Genomic DNA, 24,522 nt, shown 5'->3' with positions numbered 1-24,522 from the left:
AAAGTCCATACAAAATGTGCTCAATGGTTAGTAAAAATCATGGTCTCAACCCACCAGGTTACGTGTTTTATGGTTTTTTTTTTCACCTTATCCTTCAATGCTGCCCTCCCCAAAACCAACTATATACTGTAACTTGCCAAATGTACTGTATGATACATACAGTAAATGATTGCATGGAGTCAGGCACTGTTGACACTATACAAAAAATAGCAGTGGTGGCAGTGTTAATAGTTCGGGTATATCAGATAAGATCATGGCCAGTATGATCATCAAGTACTGTACTGTATGACCCAGAGTGATCTCCGTGTCCTCAATAGGAGCATTACATACTGCACTTAGAAGCAAAGATACTATCCCTATGCACACTGTGTGAAGACCTATAGTTCTGTTATGCCATCAGTTTGGAGATTTCTAAACCATCTGATCAACCTGATAACCCACATTTCTGAGAATCATGTGTAATGTTTTATTTCCAATTGAACATACTTCACCACATATTACAGTTTCTTTTCACTCTGACAAATCTGTAAGTTCTTGGATGTATCCATCATACAAACCTTAATTCCCTTAATTAATGTGTGCTGCCCATTATAGCACAGAACTAACTGCATCAGAATTTCACTTTCGCTATTGGTACTGCAGCAGCTCCCTTAAGCTAAACTCTTCTGCAGTCTTTTAATGTGAAATAGACTTTCTAGTTTGTCATCAGCATTCATTCTCACAGTCATTAAAAACCCATCCTTCATATCCAATGCTATTTTTTCAGTCTTGACCTCTTTTAACACAAAAAACAGACAGAACAATTACTGTACCTGACCGAGAGATGTTGACTGATTGAAGAAAAACTTTATTTTTCCATAAAGTATCATTTTTTGCATGTATCACATCTGACCTGGCATTGTGCCTCTTTTTCTTAAAAGACTTGTTTTACCGTACAGACCACGTTGGTCTGAGTATTAGTAATTTGACTGGGATTTCCATTACCAGGAAATTGGGATTTTACTTCAGTAAGCTTTGAACACTTTATCTTTATGATTAAGTCTTAATTCTGAGTCACACACAGCAGTTGTTCATGTTTAAATTGGGCATTGTTAAACAAAGTCCATTTTCGTAATCTCATTATGTACACAACATCTAGTTAATTTTACTAAAGGAAGTGTCTTAGTAAAATTAACCATGTTCTAACCTAAAGAACAGGAAACACTGGGCTGCTCTCAAATCAAGCAGTTGATTTATACTGAATGATACTAGGAGTCCAGTACATCATGTCCAATTTGTAACATGTACAACTTCATGGAAAGTGTATATTTTTTTCTTTCCAAATCCATTTCACAATAGAAGATAATGTTGCTGAACTGTGCAATGAATATAACTAAATAAGGTAAAACATCATCAGTTGTTATCCATTCTAGGCACATGTAATTTTTTTACTCTAAAGTGGAAACAAACAGTACACACACAAAAACAATAACAAAATGAGAATTGAACTGTATGTTCTCTCCCATTTCCTTTCGGTATGTAAACAGCAATAGGAAAATGCTTTTTTGAGCTATGTTAACCATTACGTAATGCTACAGAAAATGGCAAAAAATGATGACATTTCATTGATTGACGATTTAACCTTAAGGAATAATATGCTAAAAAAATCAAATCCATGCCAGAAAAGTGCATTGTTAACTGCCATATGCAGTAAATGAAACCTCTTTAACAATCATCTTCCTATCACTGATTGTGGGAGAAAAAAACAACTAGTGTTTTCTGTTTGCATTAGCGAGTGTGTTGTGTGTTGATGAGTCTGGGGCAACTCAAGGAGAGCCAGACAACAGAAGGAGAAACTGTAATCCGAAAACTCTGAGAACCGCCAGTCTGGACTCAGACAGGATGACACTCGCATTACCAGAACAACATACAACAAAGCTGACAAAACATTCACACAGCAGGGAGAAAGGAAGAAGGATAGGAGTTTACCTGCTATTCGAGAGTCTGTAGGGAACATTGACCCCCGCAATGTTCTGTGTGGAGCAGCCCATGAAAAATAGGGGAATACAGAGACAGATGGAGATGAGCAGTATAACGCTGGAAAACTTTGGGATTCCTTTAAGCGACAGACCACCCCGCTTCATGATAATCCCACCCAGCAGCATTCCCACAGCAGCTGCTGGTAGGTTAATGGAGCCTGAAGAAAAACAAAACTGTTTCAGGGTGCTTTGAAAAGGGTCCTGTGGAACAAGAAACTACCTTAGGTGTCTGATTGTATTTGCAGTATGAACTGTCAAGGAAATGCAATCTAATTTAGGTGGGGATTAGGGAGTTCGCCTCACTACGAATCAAATATATCAAAGATAACCTATGCTAAAATTAAACAGAGTAGCAAAGCAATATTATTGTAACTCAAAACAAGGGACTGAAAGAACAAAAAGTCCCATCTGGTTGTGAGAAATGTAGCTCATGTTTCTTGAGTGGTTTTATTGTTAATAAGGTAGGCTTTCAACTCATATTTCATTCATGCTTTATTTATATAAAATAGAAACAACTGGATGTCCATAGCAGGAACTCAGAACATCATACAGCAGTCTCTGTGTGCAATAAGCAAATCTATTAGATACAGAACACAGTTCTTTGCTGAGCCCATGAATTCTGTTCTTTTAAATGTCAAACTTAAAGCTGCTTCTAAAAATTTATTTTCAAGCCAAGGTTTTCTGAAGATCCTTCCCCCTTGGTCTCTAGGGTGGAGCTAGCCCTATAACCGATCAGTTAAATCTGGCCTGTTCACTCACCAATGAGAAGGTTGGCTTGGGCAGTAGTCGTGCCATACTGCTTTTCCAGGAATTTGTTCAGGAAAGTTGCAAGGCCAGCAATCACGGAGGAGAAGCAGCACTGGGCCAACACCAGCAGCAGGAAAACCTGATTTAGCAGCAGCTTCACAGTAATTCGTGGAAACTCTGGAAAGAGGCCAGTGATGTATGCAGTTATTCATGGAGCACAAACAGTAACACAGAAAGTAGTTTGGCTTTACCACAGGAGGTGTCTTGAAAAGAAGAGCAGCTTCCTAAAAAATTACATTTTTAACATTTATCGACCATTAAACTCAGGCCATGCAGGAAAGGGAAGAAAATTACCACACATCAGTCTTCTGAACTTCGCCTTGGCACTCTCCCATTAATTATTATTAATTGATTAATATGATTAATTATTATTTTAAGCAACATCTATAAAAAAAATCAATACACCTCAAAAGCTATTTTTCTATTTCTCCAAGTACTCAAATGCAGAAAATATATAATGCTCAATCCACAAATAGTTGGAGAAAATGTATGAAATTATTAACATTCAGAATAGGAGCCTATAAACAAACAACCACATGTCCACTGTTTACTAAGACTTCTTCTTTTGGAGCTAGTGGTCTGTTGTTATTTTATAGTTATTAAAGCAACAGGCCTTGTTCATGCTCAGTAAAATGTCTAACATTCCTAAGCTTCAGCTTAAGTTTATTTCAAATAATCTACTTGGACAATGATTGTTTGCTACATACTGTTAGCAAGGAGCTGTAAATTAAATATTTTCTTTAGACCTGCTGATTTTTTCCACTATACAGCTTTTACTCCTTGCACAGAGCCAAAATTCAACAAAGACTGGATAATAAACAGCAGTTGTGCCAAATTATGTAAAAATTAATTCCAAGAAATAGCAGTTCATTTGGCTCCCCACCCTTTAACACATGGGTTTGATCACAACGATCCACTTTAGCTCCAAATCTGAACTTACTCTTAAGAAACTCAAATAGTGAGATTTGGTCCTCCTGCAGGTCCTCTTTTAAAACATCAGCTTCAGTTCCGCTTACCTGTAAAACAATTAATTACCATCTACATATACTCAAAATATGGCCATCTACAATATACTGTATCTCAAAGTCCCCTTGTGGGAACCAATTAGCTTTCACATAAAAACTAAACTAAGACTGTGGTATGAATTAGTCCTCAAGTTCCTCTCCTCTGGTACATTAATCTAGTGCATATATATATATTGCACTGAATAAATGCAGTTATTGACTGAAAGTGAGAAAACATTAAAAATGTTCAATAATCAAAACTTGACAGAGGGCAGAGAAAAGCAGTGTCTGTCTCCTCGTTTATAAGCAAAACGTATGAAATTATCATTATGACCAAATAAACTGCAAAATGCTAAAAAATACTGCATTTAATTGACATAAAATATCAGCCCTTTAGTGCTGAATCACTGCTGCTGTTTAAGAAATGGGGTTTACAGCAAAAGTTCAGGAGAGATAACAGTTGAACCAAGTTGAACTTTGCCTCAGCTGCTATAACATTCTATATGCATTCTTAAAGTCATTTCCTAAACATAAGCTCCCTCACATTAATCTTTGGCATTCCTTCTCCACCTGGTTGTAGCCCCCATTTCATTTACTCCTCAATATGCATGGGAGACCCAGCCTCCCACAGCCAGGAGGATGGCCCTCAGCCAAGCGGGTTAAGCCAAATCAAACTATGACTCAATAAACATTTTCAATACATTTAACTCTTGGTGTTATTTCTTGTGAATCAGAAAACATTAGAAAGTTGCCCATTCGATCAAATGAAAACATGAATTCAGTTGACACAGCAACATTACCTGTACAAACAGCAGTGGAACCTCAATATCTTATGATAAACCATCCCCTAATATCATGCAGCTATATAAGCTTCTACACTGCCCAGCACACAACAGATTTACAGTGAGATCGCATCTCTCATATATCACCATCTTACCTCAATTCAAAATGAAAGAATCTTCAAGAGTCAAGAAAGGGTGATATGTCAGAGACACAACAACAGAACAAATAGAGAACAGTCAGAAGAGGACAAAAAGTGGCTCTGATCATTGGTGTGGAAAGGCAGGATTTGAGGGTCCTGATTGTATTTATATTTGGGAGTAAAGTAAGACTTTCAGGGAAAGTACTTGATCTGAGTCTGAGTCTCTTAAACTCCCACCTTTGGGCTGCGTGCTTTTCTGACGTCATTCCAGCACCCCTTCACAAGAAAGTTTCCTTGCTAATAAAATCTGTATATCTCTCTTTCCTCCACTTACATTACAAGGTATCTGGGTTTTATCTTTAAATGTATCACAGTTCGGTTAATTGCTGTGTGTCAGGCACTGCTCATAATACAGCACATTAATCAGGAAAATGTGTGCAGTGAAAATAAACTGCTTCATCCAAGAGCGCTGTGTTATTTCCAAACAAAAAAAATGGGTCTCAAAATATTGATTTCACATTGGTTGCATGTCTAACGCAGTTCCCCGACATCCATGTTACTAAGAACAGCCCTGGATTTCAAAAGCAGTGGCATTGGAGGAAAGCCACAGTGTTACATTTTAATAAATAAGTATTAAGAAATGTACACTAAAATGGAAACGCATATGAAGAAATAACATAAAAAGGAAACACAGTCACCTTGCTGGATTCTCCTTGCATTTCCCGGGGGAAAAAGAAGTAAGGTATAGAGGTGACAGCCAGGCTCCCTGCAGACACCAAGAGCCCCATCCACCATGCCCCTATCCAGCGAGGGTCAGAAGCGTTTAGCTCCAGCTTGCTGCCTTTTGGTGGTGGGGGACAATAAAAGATATACATTCTGAAATGTAGAGCTGAGATATGCAAGAATAAAATCTACTCATCCTGTGGCTTGTTTATCTGAAGTACCAATAAGGTTGGTAACACTTTCCAAAGAATGTGTCCAAAGAGATGACAGAGGACCTGTAAATTGTTATCAATTGTGATAATGTAACACTCCACTACCTTGAGTGGTTACAGCTGATGCACAGTAAAGTGCGTGTTAGTGGCAAAGGCTAGGTGAAGAGGAATATAGCTGTGTACAGTTTCAGGAGCTGGAGTGCTGGTCTTACAGGTGTCCAATATACAGGGCAGTGGAAAATCTGCTTACCTGGATTGATTTTATCCACATCAACATAGACTCGAAGCATCACTGAGCCAAGCAGGTACCCCAAGGCTGGCCCAAACACCGCCACTGCAAAGAGAATGGCTGGAAAAGAAAAGATTTCCATGAGATGTTTTTATAAGCGGACCCTGCTGAGATCAGTCTTATCCTATACAGGTTCCAGACACTCCCTATTGGCTTTGCACACATTTTGGTTGGAAGACAGAATTGGGCATTTTGAGTTCAGCACGAGATATGGTACAAGGAACAACCAATTAATACATTAAAAGAAACAACACTGCTTCAGAAGGTGAGGGCCAGTTCTGAGCCAATAAAATGCCTATTACCTATATAAATTGGGGAATTTCCTGATTCTGCAAAGTCGTCCACGTAGGAAATGCCAAAAGGCTGAATGGGCACTGAGCCAACCCCAAACAGCAGCTGGGCAATTGCCATCAGGAGCCACAGGTTGTTCGTCTCGCTAAGCTGCCTGGAGTCCCCATCGCTGCAGTGCCCAGTGGGAGGAAGGGAGGAGGCATTGCCCTCTGGGAGGCACATGTCTCGGGATAGGTTTCCTAGGAAACAGTGAGGAACAGGGGCTTTATTAACTGTGGGACTAAATACAGAGTGATTTACTAGACAGGCAATTCAACATTTGCATGTTTCTGGCCTTACCTCAATGTGTCTCAGTGTCATTGCTCTACACACAGCATATTGTGAAGCGCTAGCATGGAACGATCAGTAAGCCTGATTCATTTGCTTATCTCTGATGCAGCGTACTGCCTTGATGTTGACTGTGAAATGTATACATATAAATGTAATTATAAGCACACTGCCCGGCCATTCATAAAAATGTTGCAACGAAAAATGAAACAACAGCCCTTTAGCCTATTTGCTGCAGCCATACAATTGAAGAAGTCTCCTCCAGGCTCCTTGTACAATACGGACCTCTGGTTTAATCAAGCTGTATACTGTAACATAGTCAAAGGTGACATATATGTCATTTGTCTATTTGAAGTGGTTTCTAGTGTGCTTCCCCAAGTGATGATCCTAGAAAACATCATTAATATGTTACTGTAGGTAAAATATTGTTTGTAGGGTAAACATTTCTTTCCAGATGTGAAAAGGATTTTCATTTTTCGTGATGTTTCAAAGTATTGTATGACATTCTCTTAGGACAGTGCATTATTCTTTACCATCCTGTATAAGGAATAAAAAGTCATGTCATTATACTTTTATTTCCAAACGTTTTTGTGGGGTTATATACAGGCATCAATACCATTGTGCTGAAAGCAATTTACTATACCAAGAGTGAATTTCCACACTAAATTCTTTCTTTAATATAAGAAAGTCTGTTGGCATGTCAAGGAACACATTGAGAACAGTGCCAATTGACCCCCCAGTATGACATTTAGTTTAATTAAACTACAAAGACTTTATTTTGTTATATATACACCTTTGTTGTTTAGGGAATACATTTAAGAAAGAAGATAAATTATAAAAGAAGAGCATTCCAGTATAGCTTCAGTTCACATTAGAAAAAAACACAAAATCTTATGAGATGAATCTTAAGAATTCATGAACACTGAATCTTATGAGATGATCTTGTTGCATAACCTCACTGCCTGTGTTAATACTACAAAAACCCTGTTTTATTTATTTTTCTGCATATAAGGTACTTTGCTGGGTTAACACTGAATTCCGATCCACGTCTTATTGATAAGCCTTAGAAATCTCCTCTTACATGTTGTCCATGCTTAACAGTGTAGGCCTAACCCAGCACTTGGAGGGAACTAAACAGTAATCACTTACGTACAAAATTAAACTGTTAAGACAAACAATATGTCTAGAACTGACACTGCGTTTTAAGATGAGCAGAGCTAAGCAATATGCATCTGCCATCTAATGATCTCACTAGATGATAGCTCAATTAAAATCAACTCATGTAATAGGCTGTTAAAATCATTGGGAAATTAACCTAAACAATTTGAACTCTGCCTTAAAGCTAATAATTACCTGCTTGGCTTTTCTTAACCACAAAGGGATTAACTTATAATGTAGATTTATGTAACTGCTTACAAATGGGAGATGCTACAGGGCTTTGAAAGCAGGCGGGATACTGATTTGCACTCAGTAGGTTTAATGGGCAGCAGTGTCTTATTAAAGTCTCACTTAAAACTGAAGAATCTAGATAGGGTATTAAAACAGAACTCAGAAAGCCCATTAATTAATTTACTGTTACCTCTAAACCATAGAAAATCCATGCATTCAAATTTCTATTGCAGCTTCAACATGTTCAGATATGTCCTGGTTTCTCATTGTTTTCTAGAGTCTCTGTAAAACCTCAGTGATCAAGGTGGTAAACTGCCCAAGGGCTGTAGTACTGAGCTCCAACACTGCACTTTCTTATTGAATGTATTATGAGAGCAGAGGTGAAATGTAAAACAGTTCCAAAGTATCCAGAAGAAAGGAGTGGACGCAGTGCTCTTACCTATCAGTACAGTGGAATATTCATAAGGCTGAGACAGGAAATGGGGCAGTGTCAGTATAAGGGCACTAAATGACATTAAGATCCCGCCTAGTCCAATCAGCCTTGGTCTGTGAACACGACTTCCAAAGTAACTCACAAAAACAATAAGGACTGTATTGCTGATCTGGAAAAAAAACAAAAATGTAATTCTAAACATTATGCAGTGACAAGAATTTTTGGCAAACCAAAAAGATATGAATATACTTTCACATTTAAAGGAATTTTATAATTTCTTCATCTGGAACAAGTAAAGGTTTATTCCATGCTGAAAAGAGAAGAAAAGAAACAATAAGTGACAGAAGCTCCACAGCTGAAACATTGTGTTTCTTTTCTTCTCTTTTCAGCATTTATTAAACCTTTGCTGGTTCCATTGCAGTCTAGGCATGCTGATGCAGCTACCCACTTGAACTAATTTCTTCATCCTGTAATTGTACAGTATACATATATGTATAGAAAACCCTGTTAACATTTATGGTTTCTGGCATTTCAAACAGAGAAGACAAAACAAAGGAGAATCCAGAGTATGCTTTTGTATTTAGAAACCAATAGTCAAATCAATTTTTAAAAATATCAAAACCTTAAGCATATTTTTCCAGTGCAAAACATATTGGATCCATAATTTTATTTAGCTATTTTTCTATTCAGTGAAAGCAACATTTCTTACTTATGCAATAGAATATAACACAAACTGTTGCTAATTAAAATGCAAATATCAAAAGAACACAGCTGTGCTAAAATATTATAGAAATGTTGTACATTATAAATGCATTGAATATAATGTTTACTGATTATGTAATGAGCATTTATAAACATATCTTAAAGCCCAAACAAAATCTAAACTTCTACCCATACAAAGTATTAAATTTATTGCTTGAAAGATGGAAGCATGGACAGAACCAAGAGGACAAAATCCAATCCAATCCATCATCAATTATTGTACCTACAACCTACAATTGAAAAGTGGAACCAAAACTTCGAATTGGTTCTGGTCTACATATCCTTTTATATCTTTACACACACAACATAAAAACTGTGAAGTACTAAACATTCAACATTTGCAATAGGTTCCAGTACTCATTTGCTGTGTTTCTAATGCCTCTCAGAGTAATTTGTCACTTTTAAGAAATGGTTAGCATGCTAAATGTCTGCTACTATTTCTAATCTTCATCCCAACCTCAGTGCCTGATTTCCCATTGGGCACAGTAGGCACAGTGCCTAGAGCCTACGAAATATCTAGGACCTACGAAGGAGGGAAACACTAGTAACTAACAAAAAACGAGCTGATACAACATGCTTGCGATCGACTCTAGGTGCTCCAAATCAATAATCATAAGCAATCTAGTGGCTGTTCTAGAAACTAGAAGAATTTAAGTGGTGGTCACTCAATTCGCTCCATCAATCACATGGTTTAGCACTAGAATACTTTAAAGTGCATCATGTCAATCGAGGTAATTCAATTGGCGTTTACCCCTCTTTTTGCACATTTCGGAGTGCCTAGGGCCTATGAACACCAAAATCCGCCCCTACCCAGCCTGTCAATATTCTCATTAATAGCTAACCTTGTTACGGGATGTTTGGTTGGGTACCTTATAACAAGCCTCTAAACTAAAATATTTCCCCAAATGTCAAAATATTCAAAGATCCTTTAGTCCATTTAGTCCACTTTGATCTCTGAAAGTAAGTTTGAGGTAAGCCTCAGGATAATGAGCTTCTAAGTTTTCATACTCACTCCAAAACCTGCTTTGCAAGTTAATGGTTTTCTACACAGGCAAACAAAAGTGCACTAGGTCAAAATGTGCCGCAAAGGTGACATAACCTGCTAAGTGGATCCCATACTAGTTTACCTCATGTAGGCTGGAGATGAATCCCGATGAGAAGCTGTTGAGCCCAAAGCGTTTCTCAATCGTGGTGACGGTGCTCTTCACGTAGGCGCTGTAGAGCAGTTGGGTCAGCTGCATCGAGCCATGACACAACACAAAGAACTGAGGGAAAGCACAGAGGGGCTGCGGTCAGTACTGCGTTACTCAGCTGGAACACATCTGGGCTTTCTTTCCCAGAATGTTAATGTTACTTATTAAATATTGTGTTTGCTTACTTCCCACACCTCGACCTACCTTCAAAAGAAAATGTTGCCCATCTGGGAATAAAATATACCACCTAAATAATCCCTATCATATGATTTTAACAAACGAATCCTACATTACCAGTGTTATTTTTATTGTTATTACCATATTCGGTACTTTCCAGCACTGACCTCTGAACTCTATCATTACCGGAGGGATACATTTCCTGTCATTTCCTCTTCTAATGCTTTTAAAGTGGAAAAATTAAGCTTTTACTGCTTTTCTTTGGAAAAAAGAGTTACCACACACAAAGGCACAAGGCATTGAAACTTAGTACAATAATTTAAAATGAACACAGTATTCATACTATCTTTATTATTACAAGAGGCACAAACTGTGACCTAATGGCATAAGCTCTCACTATGGCAGAAATCTGACAGACACGTAACTAAAAAGTAATGCCAATACAATTAGGGAAATATCCATCTTGTATTTCAAATACAAATGGGAGAATGTCTAAACTACTGTAAGTATTCTTCAAATAGAAACTTCACATATTTTACCATATGAGCATACGGTTTGAGGATGCATAAGTTCAGTAAATCGAGTTTTTAGTTTCTTTCTTAGGCTGGCATGCACTAATGAAATAGCACTATCAGTGAATCTAAACTCATTTCAGTAGCTTTCACATCTGGCAACAGCAGCCTGAAGAATGCAAAAGAAGCTGGTCAGACAACAAAATGTTAATTTATCTACTGTAGTTTAACACTAGGTCTTTTGTGTCCTTTTGTGTCGTTGTCTATGTGTCTGTATTTGGTAACAATGCGCTCACAGAAATGTATATTTGAAAACAACATTGCAAGAGAAGAATTAGCTCAACCCGAATTACAGAACATTTTTCAACAGTCAACACTGCTGGAAAAAACAAATGGTGTCTAAGATCATGACCAGGTGTAGCACGAAATCTACAAAATAGGAAATGGAAAGTTCCCTTGAATTTGGGAAAAGCAAGGTGCGTGGATTACAAAACGTTGCTCATTACGAAGCTACGCTTCTTTCTATTTTAACACTGTGTGAGATTTATTGCACAAAGAAAGCACAAAGCAGTTTCTTTAGATAAGTAATTTAGTTGAAGAGAGCTGGTGTCCCTTTTATAAAAGCTCCAAAGGAATGGCTTTCATCACATTTGTAAATTGTTTAGATTTCTGCCCCTGAAAGAACACCAATGACAAGTAACAGAGGAGGTCAGACAGAGTCCTTCATGGATACGGTTTCAGCAGCCTGGAAGACAGTTTGTCCCACTTTAGGTAGCTGTTAATTTGTAAAGCACTTTGCCAGCAGCGAAGTCCTTGAAAACCTTCTACCATTCCTATCTGAGTGATCAAGAGACAGACAAAATTTTAAGAATTCAATGTTTCAAGAATGTAGATAAGAAAACAATTGCAGAATATTTTCTCAGTTTGATGGATATGCTGGTTCAGCTCCAAACATACGCAACAGTGTAGCCAATTTTTTTTCCTCAAAAGTTCCAGTAAGGCAGCAGCAAATTCAGTTTCACATGTAACTGCAGTGAAAGGAAGCAAATTATTTCCTTTTCTTGTTCTGCAAACACTTCTTTTTTGACAGAGCACAAATAATGTCACTTGGCATGAAGTACACTTTCAATTTCATTGACCTTCTTTGCCAATATGCTGCTATCATTGTTGTATCTTTTGCTGCTTCGGCAGAAAGATGTAATGAATTCTTGCAGCTTTTCAGCAGTAAAATTTGTCAAAATAAAAATTAGGTGTTGATAATCTTATTGTTATCCAAATTTCCAAACAACCATTTGGTTTTGGTGAGACCACCATTTCCAATTATTGTGCAGAGAAACAGACATTAAACTTTCACCACCTGAGTACTGTTTCATTTAGTAAACAGGTGGCCCACACCTTTCCAAGTGCTTAGTTAAGAGAGCCTTTGAAAAGTTTTTTTAAAAACATTTAAGAATGTGTTTTCCCTCTTTTTACTCAAAAACTGATCTTACATATATAAAAACTTTCATATAATGATTTATAAATAAGGCTTTTCAAAAATGAAAGGGTTTTTGCCATGAAATGATGAACAATATCAAAACCTCAAGCCTACTCACACATCCAAACTATCAGTCATGTCATGTTGTCACCCTGTGGGTTATTGGGAAAGAGTGTTTTGAAAACTTCATCTTTTGTGGTTATTGGTAATGGCTATGAATCTTCTGGCCTGTCTGTCTACTTGTGATGCCACAGTCTGTTGTTTGGAACACCTTTCTCGGCAAAATTTCAAAGACAAGACTGACTCATCAAGGGATATATTTTGCAATGGGCTCTGCGCATTGACACAGGTATATAATCCCTCAGCATCTGACTGTGAAATACAAATTAGGTGCAATTTTAGTACTTGTGAAGAGTATTTACGTCATTGAACATTGTAGACAAGTATTTTGCAAATACATGTAAAACCACAAAGCTTTAGGTACTTTTTGATAGTGCCCGAGGAGATTAGTACAAGCGGCATTAATACCATATAATGTCTCAGATTTCGAGCTCACATGTAATTTTCAAAGCTCTTAAATGTTTTAAACAACACTGTCAAAAAACTGAAGAGCTTTATAAATAGGTAATAAATAATTAATTGGACAATGTATTTTGAAACATTCAGATTGTGGCAGGAGCATCAGCTGGGATCTAATATTTTTAATAATCAATATTAAAGATATTTCAGATCAAAGAGAACAAATTTAGCCATCCCAGCCTGTTCATCACCCTGGCTGCTTTATCTTCTTTCATTTACATAAGACATATTCACACTGTATCAGCAGTTTAGATTTAGCTATCAAAGAGTCTTTCAAAGAGACCACTTCAAGAAAATCAATTTCAATGGTGAAGCTTGTGCCTGTCAACACATTAGCTCCATCAGAGAATTAATGAAACATATGGGATTTATATATCATAGTTAAAATGTATGGTTACAGGCAGGTGTACGAGGTACCAAGATGCACTGAAATGTAATTATTTATCATTTTAATTTTAAAATAGTCTGTTTATATCTTAATTTGGCTAGTGACTAGCACTTCCATGGGAATCAGAAGATCCTCTTTTTAAACTCCCCTTCTGAGCCTCCCAGAATGGCTGACATTCTTGTTTTGTTTTCTCCACCAGGTGGCTTTGTTTTTTGTGGCCCATCTGCTTCTGTAGAATTCCTGCTTCCCCCTGGTGTACTGTCTTCTGCTACAAAAACGCCTCGTCCTTTGCTGTCTCACCACTCTTAAATTTTCCACGACAACCTGTTATGGCATCTATAACACGGGTTGGTCTTGTAAAACCCAGGAAAGAAGTGTAAATGTGAGTTCTGGATTATTTTGTAGTTAGAATGCTTATTAATAAATTACAGAATAAAGTGTCAGGAAGGATTTTTAGTAAGCCCTCTCTGTGGCCTTGACTATAGTATCCCTGCTGATTCCAGCCTGAAGAAATGCAGGGGAGAAGGGCCCTCTCTGATTGTCAGCATATTGAAGTCTGTGATACAGACCAGGACACTGTACACTGGTTCATTCTCAACCTTCCTAAATGATGAATGGTCCAACACAGCTTGTCCTATTATCGTCTACCACGAAGGGGAACCTATTTACTAAAACAATGGGTCAAAGAACACAGTCAAGGACATCCAAAAGATGACCAACCAATAGTTAACCTTGCAAGGTGGACGGAAAGACTACTGTGCATCTGATGACATCACATTCAACTACCATCCGTGATTTCCTGGTTTAAAAGGTACTGGACGGTTTGATTCTGCTCGGAATCTGGCAAGTTGACAACAAAACCCAATACTGCAACCGCTGGAGTCTGAACCTCCAGACTTAAACTTCTGTCTAAGTTTCCAGATTAAGAACAAGCTGGTAACAGAATTCTGCCCAAGGTGCTCTCTATGCAGTGTGACCTTGCGACTAGCTAGACAGCCGTTATTATGCTTGATCACCTGAGTGGATATGGTTGGATTTTTCTCAACAGGCCTGAATATACTTATTTTCATCGGTAGTTGCTATACCTGGAAACAAACTGACTTGCTCCCTAACTCTCAAGGACCAGAGTCCGGCTTTGTGCCCCAAATTTTAAAAACCTAGTTCAGTTCAATGCTGGCAACAGAATCATCACTAGAAGTGGACCAGCCCAGCAAAAGGATTGGACATCACTCAGATGAATCCATTCAGCAGTCTGTTTTTCTTGATCTTGAAAATTAACTTGTTAAAATCATTTATTTATTGTTGAATATCTAAAAGTTGAATACTTGGAAATTATAGTTGATGTTATATATAGTCGATATCTAATGTCTGATTTGTATACCATATCTCTTCTTAATCCTGATATGTTTGTATCTTGATAACCCTCAAGTGAACAATAAGACATTTTGTGTCTAGCCAAATCATTTAAATGATGTACTTGTACTCATTTAATTCACATGCTTATTTGCATCAATAAAATAGTACATTATGTTTTGAATCTGTGTACAAACTGATTATCATCCTGTCGATAGACATGTATATAGACATGTGTATAGACATGTGTATAGACATTTGGCTCATCTTTATCAACTGAATACCTCAGTGAAAACCTTTTGCAGGTTTACTCAGGTTCATCCTTTTGCAGGCTAAAGAGTTCACGTGGCTAAATGTCTTGTATACTTTTCCTCTTTGTAATGTGCCCACCAAAGTAGGATACTGCTTTCTAAACATGCTTAGAATGTATCTTCGTCATGTCTCTGAGGTTTGTTAAAAGTATCCTGTACAAATGCCCTTATCCTTCCACACCAGTGACCGCATAACACACAAATCCTCAGAGTGGTTAAGAGACAACAGGAGATCTACACATTTCTTTCAGTGGCAGATGACAACTGAAATAGCAAGCTGTCCTGCTCCACTAGTTCCATTCTTAAAAACAAATAGGTCAAGTACAGCTCTTTTCCAATAGGTAAGCTTAAAAAAAAAGCCCAAAAACCCGATGCCACTCTTTTGCCTGGAGAAAGCACATGTTGTAAATAAGCAAACAGAAAAAACTTTAAAAGGAAAAACAAACAAGGTAAAAATATAATTCAGAGAATACTAATTACAGATCTCTATTTATAGCAGAAGTACTGTAGCTTCTATATATTGTGGACTATTCAGAGTGAATCTTGTATACTCATTACTTTTACATCAGATTGAGCCTGTTGCAAAATGTATGAAAGTCAGTTTGAAAATAATTTTGCTCCTCTTTAATTAGAAAAAAATAGTTATTTCTTTTCAACCAAATGTCAGAAAATTAAATAAACTCATAGATATTCTTTTTCTTGGACAAAAGCTTTGTTGTTGTTTTTTTTTTGCCAAAGCAGAGCTGCAATGCAATATTTCGGATTTTGCTTAATAAAAAAGAGCATGACAGAGAGCACAGAATTATCATTCTTGGCAGACGTGTGGCTACCGTTTCCTACAAGACACGCTTTTGAGTTCATTCCACCGTCTGTAAGCAGACCAGAAGTAGTTTAGGGGATAAATCCTACAGTATGTTTGTACAGCGTGTTGCTTTTTTTGTTAAATCTAACCCTCCAGCTGAAGAAAAGAAGAAGAGGTCAAAAGTATAATGTGATGTAAAAATACACTTCATTTTGTAAAAGAGCTCTGTTTTTTTCATTGAAGTGATTAAAAAGAAAACATTTTTTTTAATAATAATCTCTCAGGAATACAAAATGTCTACTTTAGGCCAGGATACAAAATCTTGACTTTAAAGCACAGGAAGCTCCCTATCCCAGGATTGTTCCCCATAAATAAAAATAAACACATTTCCGCATAAAAGATTCTCAGCACAACAAGTCCATGATGAAAGCTGAGTAGGTCATGCCGTCTTCATGCACCAGCATGCATGCCCTGCATGTGGTCTACCTTTCCAGGTTTTTTGTCCTCCGGGCAGAGCCAGGAATGCAATTATAATATCATTTGAGATTCTCACAAATGACAGCACAATGATACAGTGGTTAGCATTGCTGCCTCATAGCTCTGGGGCCCTAGGTTGAGTTCTGGATATAGGGTGCTATCTACAGTATGTTGAGTTTGTATGTTCTCTCTGTGTGGGTTTTCTCCTACAGTCCAAAGACATACGGGTAGGTCAGTTGGCCCTGCTGTGAGTGTGCGCAGGTTTGTGTCTGTGTGTCTGTCCTGTGATGGACTGGCGTCCTGTCCGGGGTGTATCCTGCCCGTTGCTTGCCAGGATAGGCTCTGGCTTCCTCTGAAACCCAGTATAATAATAACTGCTTACACTTATATAGCGCTTTTCTGGACACTCCACTCAAAGCACTTCACAGGTAACAGGGACTCCCCTCTACCACCACCAATGTGCAGTCCCCACCTGGATAACGCGACAGCAGCCATAGTGCGCCAGAACGCTCACCACACATCAGCTATCAGTGGGGAGGAGATGGCATGGCATTAAGCAGTTATTAAATGGATGGATAGACTATCATAAAATTCAAAATGTAAGAACAGCAGGAACTGCAAAAACTCATAAGAAAAGTTACAAGGGAGAAAGAGGCCATTCAGCTCACATTTAGCTCATTTGGTAGCTAAAAGGCTCTCCCTGAGGGCTCTGAACAATCATGCCAGAGCCACACAGGACATGGAGGAGTGCAGATCTGTTAGTAAGGTCTTTAATCCATTTAACCCCCCCCCTTCATTTACATAGACAGAAACTGAAAACATGGGGTACTGGGGGCATGGAACAAGCTACCCAGTCATTTTGGTGAAACACATGGTGAACCGATATCCTGACATCTTTCAGAACGGCTGGATGACATCCTTGGATCAAATCCAGTCTTGGTGTGCAGCAGTACCTACAGGTTTGCATTCCTCCTGAAATTAGCCATAGCTAATTTATTGATCTAATTAGTCACTTATCTGGCCAATTTAACAACCTTCACCCGTTCCTCTTGCATTGAAGAGACAAAACGACCTATAAGATCTGCTAGAATACAATCTAGATTACAAATCGGCAGTGGTGTTGTGCATCCTTTCACTAAGAAAAAAATTGCATTCATTACTGTGCCTCACCTGGAAGACAGGAAATGTGAAGGCTGCTAGACGAAGGCTCAGTGTAATATTGGAAGTCAGTAGCAGAGCCAAGGCTTGAAATGGAAACCTCTAAGCTTTTGTCCTTGAAGCTGTCCTCATATAACATAAAACAGACAAAAGTTTCTTTTCATCTACGGGTATTTGAACTGAAAGTTTATCCTAATTTTATCCTTAGTATAAAAGCCACTTTCATTTTCATGTCCTACACTATTATTTTATTACTTGATAAAAAAAACAATGACAACATGAACTACCTGATTGCAAGAGAGAATGATGAATGGTAGGAGTGTATAAGAACACTCAGTTGAGCGAGTTCTTGTCTAGGTAGGACAGAAGTATAGGGACACACCCTTTGTGTCCCCTACTCACACAGCTGACACACGATAAGATTCTTTCTAGGAAAAGAAAGATTTCTAATGTTGTTATACCTCTAACATTACATAGCCAGCAGCCATATCACTCTGCAACTCACAACTAGCAACCCACTGAAGATAAGCAGGTGTGAGCCTGGTCAGTACCAGGATGGGAGACCTCCTGTGGAAAAGTAAGGTTGCTGGCGGAAGAGGTGTTAGTGGGGCCAGCAAGGGGTGCTCACCATGTGGTCTGTGTGGGTTCTAACGCCCCAGTATAGTGATGGGGACACTATACTGTAAACAGGCGCCGTCCTTCGGATGAGACGTAAAACCGAGGTCCTGACTCTCTGTGGTCATTAAAAATCCCAGGGCGTTTCACGAAAAGAGAAGTGGTGTAACCCCAGTGTCCTGGCCAAATTTCCCATTGGCCCTTACCAATCATGGCCTCCTAATAATCCCCATCTAAGGATTGGCTTCATTACTCTGTTCTCCTCCCCACTGAGAGCTGATGTGTGGTGAGCGTTCTGGCGCACTATGGCTGCCGTCGCATCATCCAGGTGGGGACTACACATTGGTGGTGGTGGAGGGGAGTCCCCATTACCTGTAAAGCGGTTTGAGAGGAGTGTCCAGAAAAGCGCTATATTATTATTATTATTATTATTATTATTATTACTTTGTGCCATAAATAACAATGACAATTTTTTAAACATAAGCCTTCATTGGTTTGGTTGATTTTCTATACTGAATTACACCCAAAACACAGAGCAATATAATTAAAAACCTTCATTTTGTATTGAGGTACTTTGGAAAACTTTTTATTGATAAGACAACTTTATTGGCCATATTCAATTTCTTGAATTAGGAATTTGTCTTTTCGCATACCCCAGATTGCTCTCCTTGAGACACACAGGCAGGGACAGAAGCTGGGGGTCAGGGCGCAGGGTCAGCCATTTATACGGCGCCCCTGGAGCAGCTGGGGTAAAGGTCCTTGCTCAGGGGCCCAACGGAGTAGGATTCCTCTGCTGGCCGTGGGATACAAACCCGTAACCTTCCAGCCACAGGCGCAAAGTAAACTGGCTAGATAGAAACCAGCACAGAATTCTGCCCCTTGCTGAATATCAGATGCTGTGACTGAAGTGTCTCTTCACAGAGAATTAACGCATCAGAAATGTTTGTGAGGCCAAGACTTCCTAAATGTGAGTAATGAAGTTCCTCTGGTGGAACAAAAATCATCTTGTTGTAAAATACCAGAATGCCTTTCTTTACAATAATGGAAGGGCATTACAAGTGACAAAGCCATAGCTCTAAAATGCAAGAAGTGATAAGCATCTAAACAGACTCACTGTTTAGAACAGGCGTTACAGACTGAGTAGCTGGGAATTGTATTTATTGGACGTCGATTGTCACAACTAATGTGTAACTGTCTCATCCTCGCCTGCCCTACCGAGGATTAGCAGAAAGCACGAAACCTCATTTGCAGTCCGGAAGAGAGCAAGGAGGAGAGAAAGAGCATGACTGTTTTTAGGATGGACTGTTTGGTTGATATGCAATCAAAGTGGCAGTGAGATTGCTCGTTTGTAAAATCGGAAATATTTCTTCAGCTGATAGATTTACTTTAGTTATTTCCTTTCCAAATAAGGTAGCTATGGTGATACTTTCATAAGAAGAGAGGTCATTCTTCCATTGCTAGTGATATGTCACAATGCGGCTGAAGAAAAAAGCCAGACAGGGGCTTGAAATTGAGTAGCAAAGCAAAACTGTGCCCTGAAATCAAATGTACTTTTTTTGCGCTGTATGAGAAGCAGAAATATCTTTCTAGACTGACTTTTACTTACCTGTTTAGCTCACTTGCTTGCTCTCTTTTCCTTATTTATGGCCTTTTTTGAAGGAGTTGTTATTTAATGGCTTTATAATGCATGTGTAATATGAAATTACTTACCATTATTTTATGCATGAGTGGATTCAAAAGGAGATTGTGTAATTATATTTTTATTGTAATCACATAATTTAGAACTACTGCTGCATCAGGCACCAGCAGATTCCTGCATAATCATGAGATGTATTCTGCCTTTGTAATGCATTCCTTTAAAAGCCTTTGTCTGCCTTGCACATCCAATGAATGTGTACAAGAGCCAGATACAATTATTTACAGGACAAAATGCTTCATTGGATATATAAGTATTTGCCCTCAGCAACGCTTCTGCTGAGGTGGCATGGTGGCACAATTTTTCTGGCTGCTCTGGTGTCCCTCACCACCCTGGCTAGGTTTAATTGGCCATTCTAAATTGTCCTTTTCTCTGAGGCCCTGAGATGGGCTGGCCTCCCGTCTAGGGCGAGAATAATCACGCCCTTCCAGATCCATCTTGCCCCTTAATCTTCCTGGGCAGGTTCTGGCCCGCTGTTACCCTCCTAAAGATAAGTGATTTACTAATAATAGATAAATGGAACTTTTTAGCTTGTTTTTGTAGACCCCAGTACTGAGGAGTTACTGTGGGAGTGCAATAGCAGATGTCGTCTTACATTAATCATAGAACTTTGAGGAGGAAAATATAAAATGCCAAAACAAAATTAATTTAACTTCCTGGGTAGTTAAATTCGTGATCAGATGAACTTATTGCAGCAATCCTCACACCGGGAGTTGGACTTTCCCTTTAGCCCAGATTCCCCATTTCCCACCGTTTCCCTCTATATAACCGGGAAGCAACAATCGCTCTTTCCCTCCTCTGACTCCTGAGTCCGGTGGTTGCCTGCTTTTTCTCTGCCTTCCTAGCTATACCTGCTAGTGACTAAGTACGTCCTGATGCCGTGAAAAGAGCAATAAGACGGTCAGTTTTATGCCTGTTAAGTCCTCTGCAGCCTGTCTAAGGTATTTCCTCAATGCGAGATTCCACTGATTTTCAATTTCGTATTTGTCTCTTTATATCAATTATTCTGTCAGATTTATCACTGGCCATTTACAAGGCACAGCTCAATAATAATAATAATAAACAATTTAACGTTCCAGAATTAAATAAACCCGCTCACCAAGTCACAAGATACACACGGGGTTTCAGCGCCCAAAATACCAAGATATGTTCTATTATGTGTTTGGTTTTTAAAAGCAGGAACTGTTTAAAATAATCAAACAAATAGAATAACAACTTTTTAAGCAGTCCGTTATTTTAATCAAACAAAGTAAGTGTAGCAAGAGAACAATGTTAATAATGGACAACAAAACTGGCACAGCATTATGCAAAAACGTAAGTAGTAATAATGCAAGATGATTCTTCTAATGCAAGCTATTTCTATTACATCACAAAAATAAATCTGACATAGTAAATGTCAGTGAGATGAAACTATGCTTTTGACAGGGTACTTGATCTGATGAAGTAAAGGCCACACCTGCTACTCTTGCTATGAGAAATCCGACCTTTACCCGACAAGTGAAGTTTTAAACAAAAGGCTCAATGCAACATGCCATTATTCAAGCTTTAATGGTAACTTTTAAGTCCCAGTGCAGAAATCGTTACACAGTGCATTCCCCTACCTACCGAAACAAAGGCTTGAAAGTCAACTGATTGAGAATGAATCCAACACTCATGGTATTGCAGTTACTATGACTCACGATACACAATCCATTGCAGAAACTTATTTTTGTAAAGCATTTATAATATTTTTTGAGTAATTTAGGTAATCACAAAGTTGTAAAATCACTCCCAAGCTGAAAAATGAGCATCATTTTCATTATCATTATCATTGTACAGCTGCTTCAGCAACCAATGGAAACAACATGTTATAAGAATGGTCTGTAACTTAATAATTCTGCATTGAATTGTATTTGGATACATTACATAAAGCATTTGTTTTTCAAGCATGACTTTTTTTGTTTCACTTGCTTGAGAATCCAGAGCACCCGTAAAATAAAACCGGAGTTTTTTAAAACTCACACAACATCGTTTCCGCACACCATTGCCCTGTTGCAAATCCTAAAAGAACTAAACTCATGCCGGTTGTGATTGAGCAGAAGGTACAAAGTGTACTAACGTTTCAGGAAATCGAACTTCGTGGCAAAGATGTGCTGAGGAAGGGAGGATGACTCAAAATTTGGGTGGATTTCAAAATTTGTTCAGATGTGCGGTACGTGCAAGCACCTTGGTCTCTTTCTTAACGCAGCGATGAAAGCACTGCTATGACAAGGAGAGGCATTCTGAAAGGGATGATGGGCACTGAAGAAGAGAGAGACGGTTCTACTGCCTGCAGTCAGGCATAGACCAAGCTGGCAGACAGCACATCAGCTGTACGGAGTTGAACACTCTCTGCCACACACTCCTGAACATTTGCCAAGAAAGCCTGCTGCATAGTGCTGGGGTTATGTACAGTTTTATACTATAGCTTTCTTTTAAAGAAACAGTAGTAAATACCTATTTTCCCAACTAATTTACATTTGGATGCTTATATTCCTTAAGAACATAGGATGACGGCATCTATACCTGCCTATTATTGGTTACCTAGAATCAGAATCTACTTATTGACCTCATACAGTGAAAGGTTTCCTTTGGCCTCACTGAGACAACAATAAAAACAGTGTAAGACAGAATACATAAAACATCCAATGGATTTTGCAAGATGTGTACATAAATACTGTAAATAAATAACATTACAATAGAACGCGAAACACACATAAGATTCAAATGTGACATATATATGGTGTTAATACAAGCACCCTGAAGGGGCTCAGTCATCAGAGTTTAAAAGAGTGATGGCACTCTGAACAAATTACTTCTCAGTTTGTAACCTTTGCTACTCTAAAATGTTGACCCAATGGTAATGTTTCAAATGGGAAGTGTTGTGGGTATGAGGCATCATTTACTATTAAAATTGCTTTCCTTTAAACACTCCTAGTATACATGTGGTTGAGCTGATTCTGTTTCTGACCAATAATTGTGCTGCCTATGTTGTCCTTGAGAACTTGGCTCTACCCCTGACCAGATTCCCACACCAACTGGAGGTGTTCCAAGAGAGCAACCTCTTGACCAGACATGTGTAGGCCAACTCTAGGATGTGTTTGCTTACATCAGAGGTCCCTCAGCCTTCTTAAGAGAAATAATCTATACATGGTTTCATATTCATAAAATCTAAATAAGGGAAAGTACAGTTAGAATTACGACATACTGTAGTGCAAATGACTTAGGAATAATGGTACAGTGAAGTTACTACACAACAGGATACTTTCTCTAAGTAATCACACATGAGGAGCCTCACTGGAGACAATGCTGGCCTGCTTTGCTAAGCTCCGCTTGAAAATTTAAGCAAGAATTCTTTTGTTTAAGTAACCAAACCCGATATGCTATCATATGAACAAACGTTCCATACACAAATGAATTAAACAAAATAAACCTGTAGAATGGTCCTTATTCTCAAAATATTGTAACGCAACGGGGGCTCAGGCGGGCGCCCTTGCCGCATCAGGTCGGCCCCACACTGTCCGGGGCTCGAACCCGGGACTTCCGCGTCTCTCTGCAGCGACCTAGCCCCGTGAGCTAAAGAGAGATCTCTCTGCAGCCCAGTAGCTGTAGTCCTGCTATCACAGGGAAGGGCGGTGACGTCACCTGCTCTGGTACGCCGGCTCTTACACAGTACCTGTCGGCCGTAAGCGTTACAATATATTTCTACACAAAGAGGTAGCACCCACTTTTTTAGCCTCACCACTTTCACAGGCACCAAAGATGAACTAAAATGAAGAGTGCTAAATTTACTTTAGTTTTTTTTTAATTATTTTACAGGGGACCTACTGTAGTTTTTTCACTTTGCAGTGGAAATTCAGAAACCTGACTGCACCAACGCCAACTATTGTAACAATCTGTTCCTTCATGTCCTCTGACGTCAGAAAAATAAATAACTGCTTTTGTTGTTTTATCAGCAACAATCTAGACCTCAAAAAACAGCCAGGTGGTAACTCCAGTAATAATATTGCCTCCCGCTCCAACACACAAAATGATTAATTATTTGGCTTTATTTTTTTAACATTTTCTTAACAAAATAGTGTAACAAAATACACACACATAATGGGTTACACATACTGTAATTTATCTACATTCCTTAAAGTAAAACAGGCAAAGCAAAACAAGGCCCAAAAATTCAAAACAATGCAAGTCTTGTTATACTGTCAGTGCTAATGAATTTTCAAGTAAAGAAAACAACATATTTGGATATACTGTACTTCCTGAACATGTTCGTTCAGAGTCTCAGAAAGAATTACTCTACTAATACCATCAACCAGCTAAAAAATACTTTCTGCACGTGCTCCAGCGTGATCAAGAGAAACCTGCAATAATATCAAACAAGCTCATACAAATGCTGCTACTTTGGCTCTCCTGCATTCTTAAAACAAAGCAGTAAGGTAAATGCTTTGCAGAGTGCATGTGTTATGCGTATTCGTCCTTAGGTATCTAAAACAATCACCTGAGGTCTATAGAACACTATAGTGAAAAATCTGTTTTACAGCTTTACAGGGCTTGTGAAAATAACATTTCAGATTTAATTGTCATTTACG

The 24,522-nt window shown here is 38.5% G+C and overlaps 1 protein-coding gene across 2 annotated transcripts in view; it reads right to left on the bottom strand.

Moving 5' to 3' along the window:
* Positions 1-24,522, bottom strand: part of slco2a1 (solute carrier organic anion transporter family, member 2A1) — a 32,629-nt gene that overhangs the window by 5,315 nt on the left and 2,792 nt on the right. For both annotated transcript variants that reach the window (XM_088913951.1, XM_088913952.1), the window contains exons 2-9: positions 10,305-10,442; positions 8,422-8,584; positions 6,278-6,505; positions 5,937-6,035; positions 5,450-5,592; positions 3,766-3,841; positions 2,778-2,942; positions 1,969-2,176 (exon numbers count right to left, since the gene is read on the bottom strand). In XM_088913951.1, coding sequence (XP_088770077.1) covers positions 1,969-2,176; positions 2,778-2,942; positions 3,766-3,841; positions 5,450-5,592; positions 5,937-6,035; positions 6,278-6,505; positions 8,422-8,584; positions 10,305-10,442 — 1,220 coding nt within the window. The remainder of the gene's footprint in view (positions 1-1,968; positions 2,177-2,777; positions 2,943-3,765; positions 3,842-5,449; positions 5,593-5,936; positions 6,036-6,277; positions 6,506-8,421; positions 8,585-10,304; positions 10,443-24,522) is intronic.

The sequence above is a fragment of the Atractosteus spatula genome, chromosome 4 (assembly GCF_055471065.1).
Source record: "Atractosteus spatula isolate fAtrSpa1 chromosome 4, fAtrSpa1.hap1, whole genome shotgun sequence".
In the NCBI taxonomy this organism is placed as follows: domain Eukaryota; kingdom Metazoa; phylum Chordata; class Actinopteri; order Semionotiformes; family Lepisosteidae; genus Atractosteus; species Atractosteus spatula.
The sequence above is the reverse complement of the archived record's forward strand: the minus strand, read 5'-3'. Positions and strand labels throughout refer to the sequence as shown.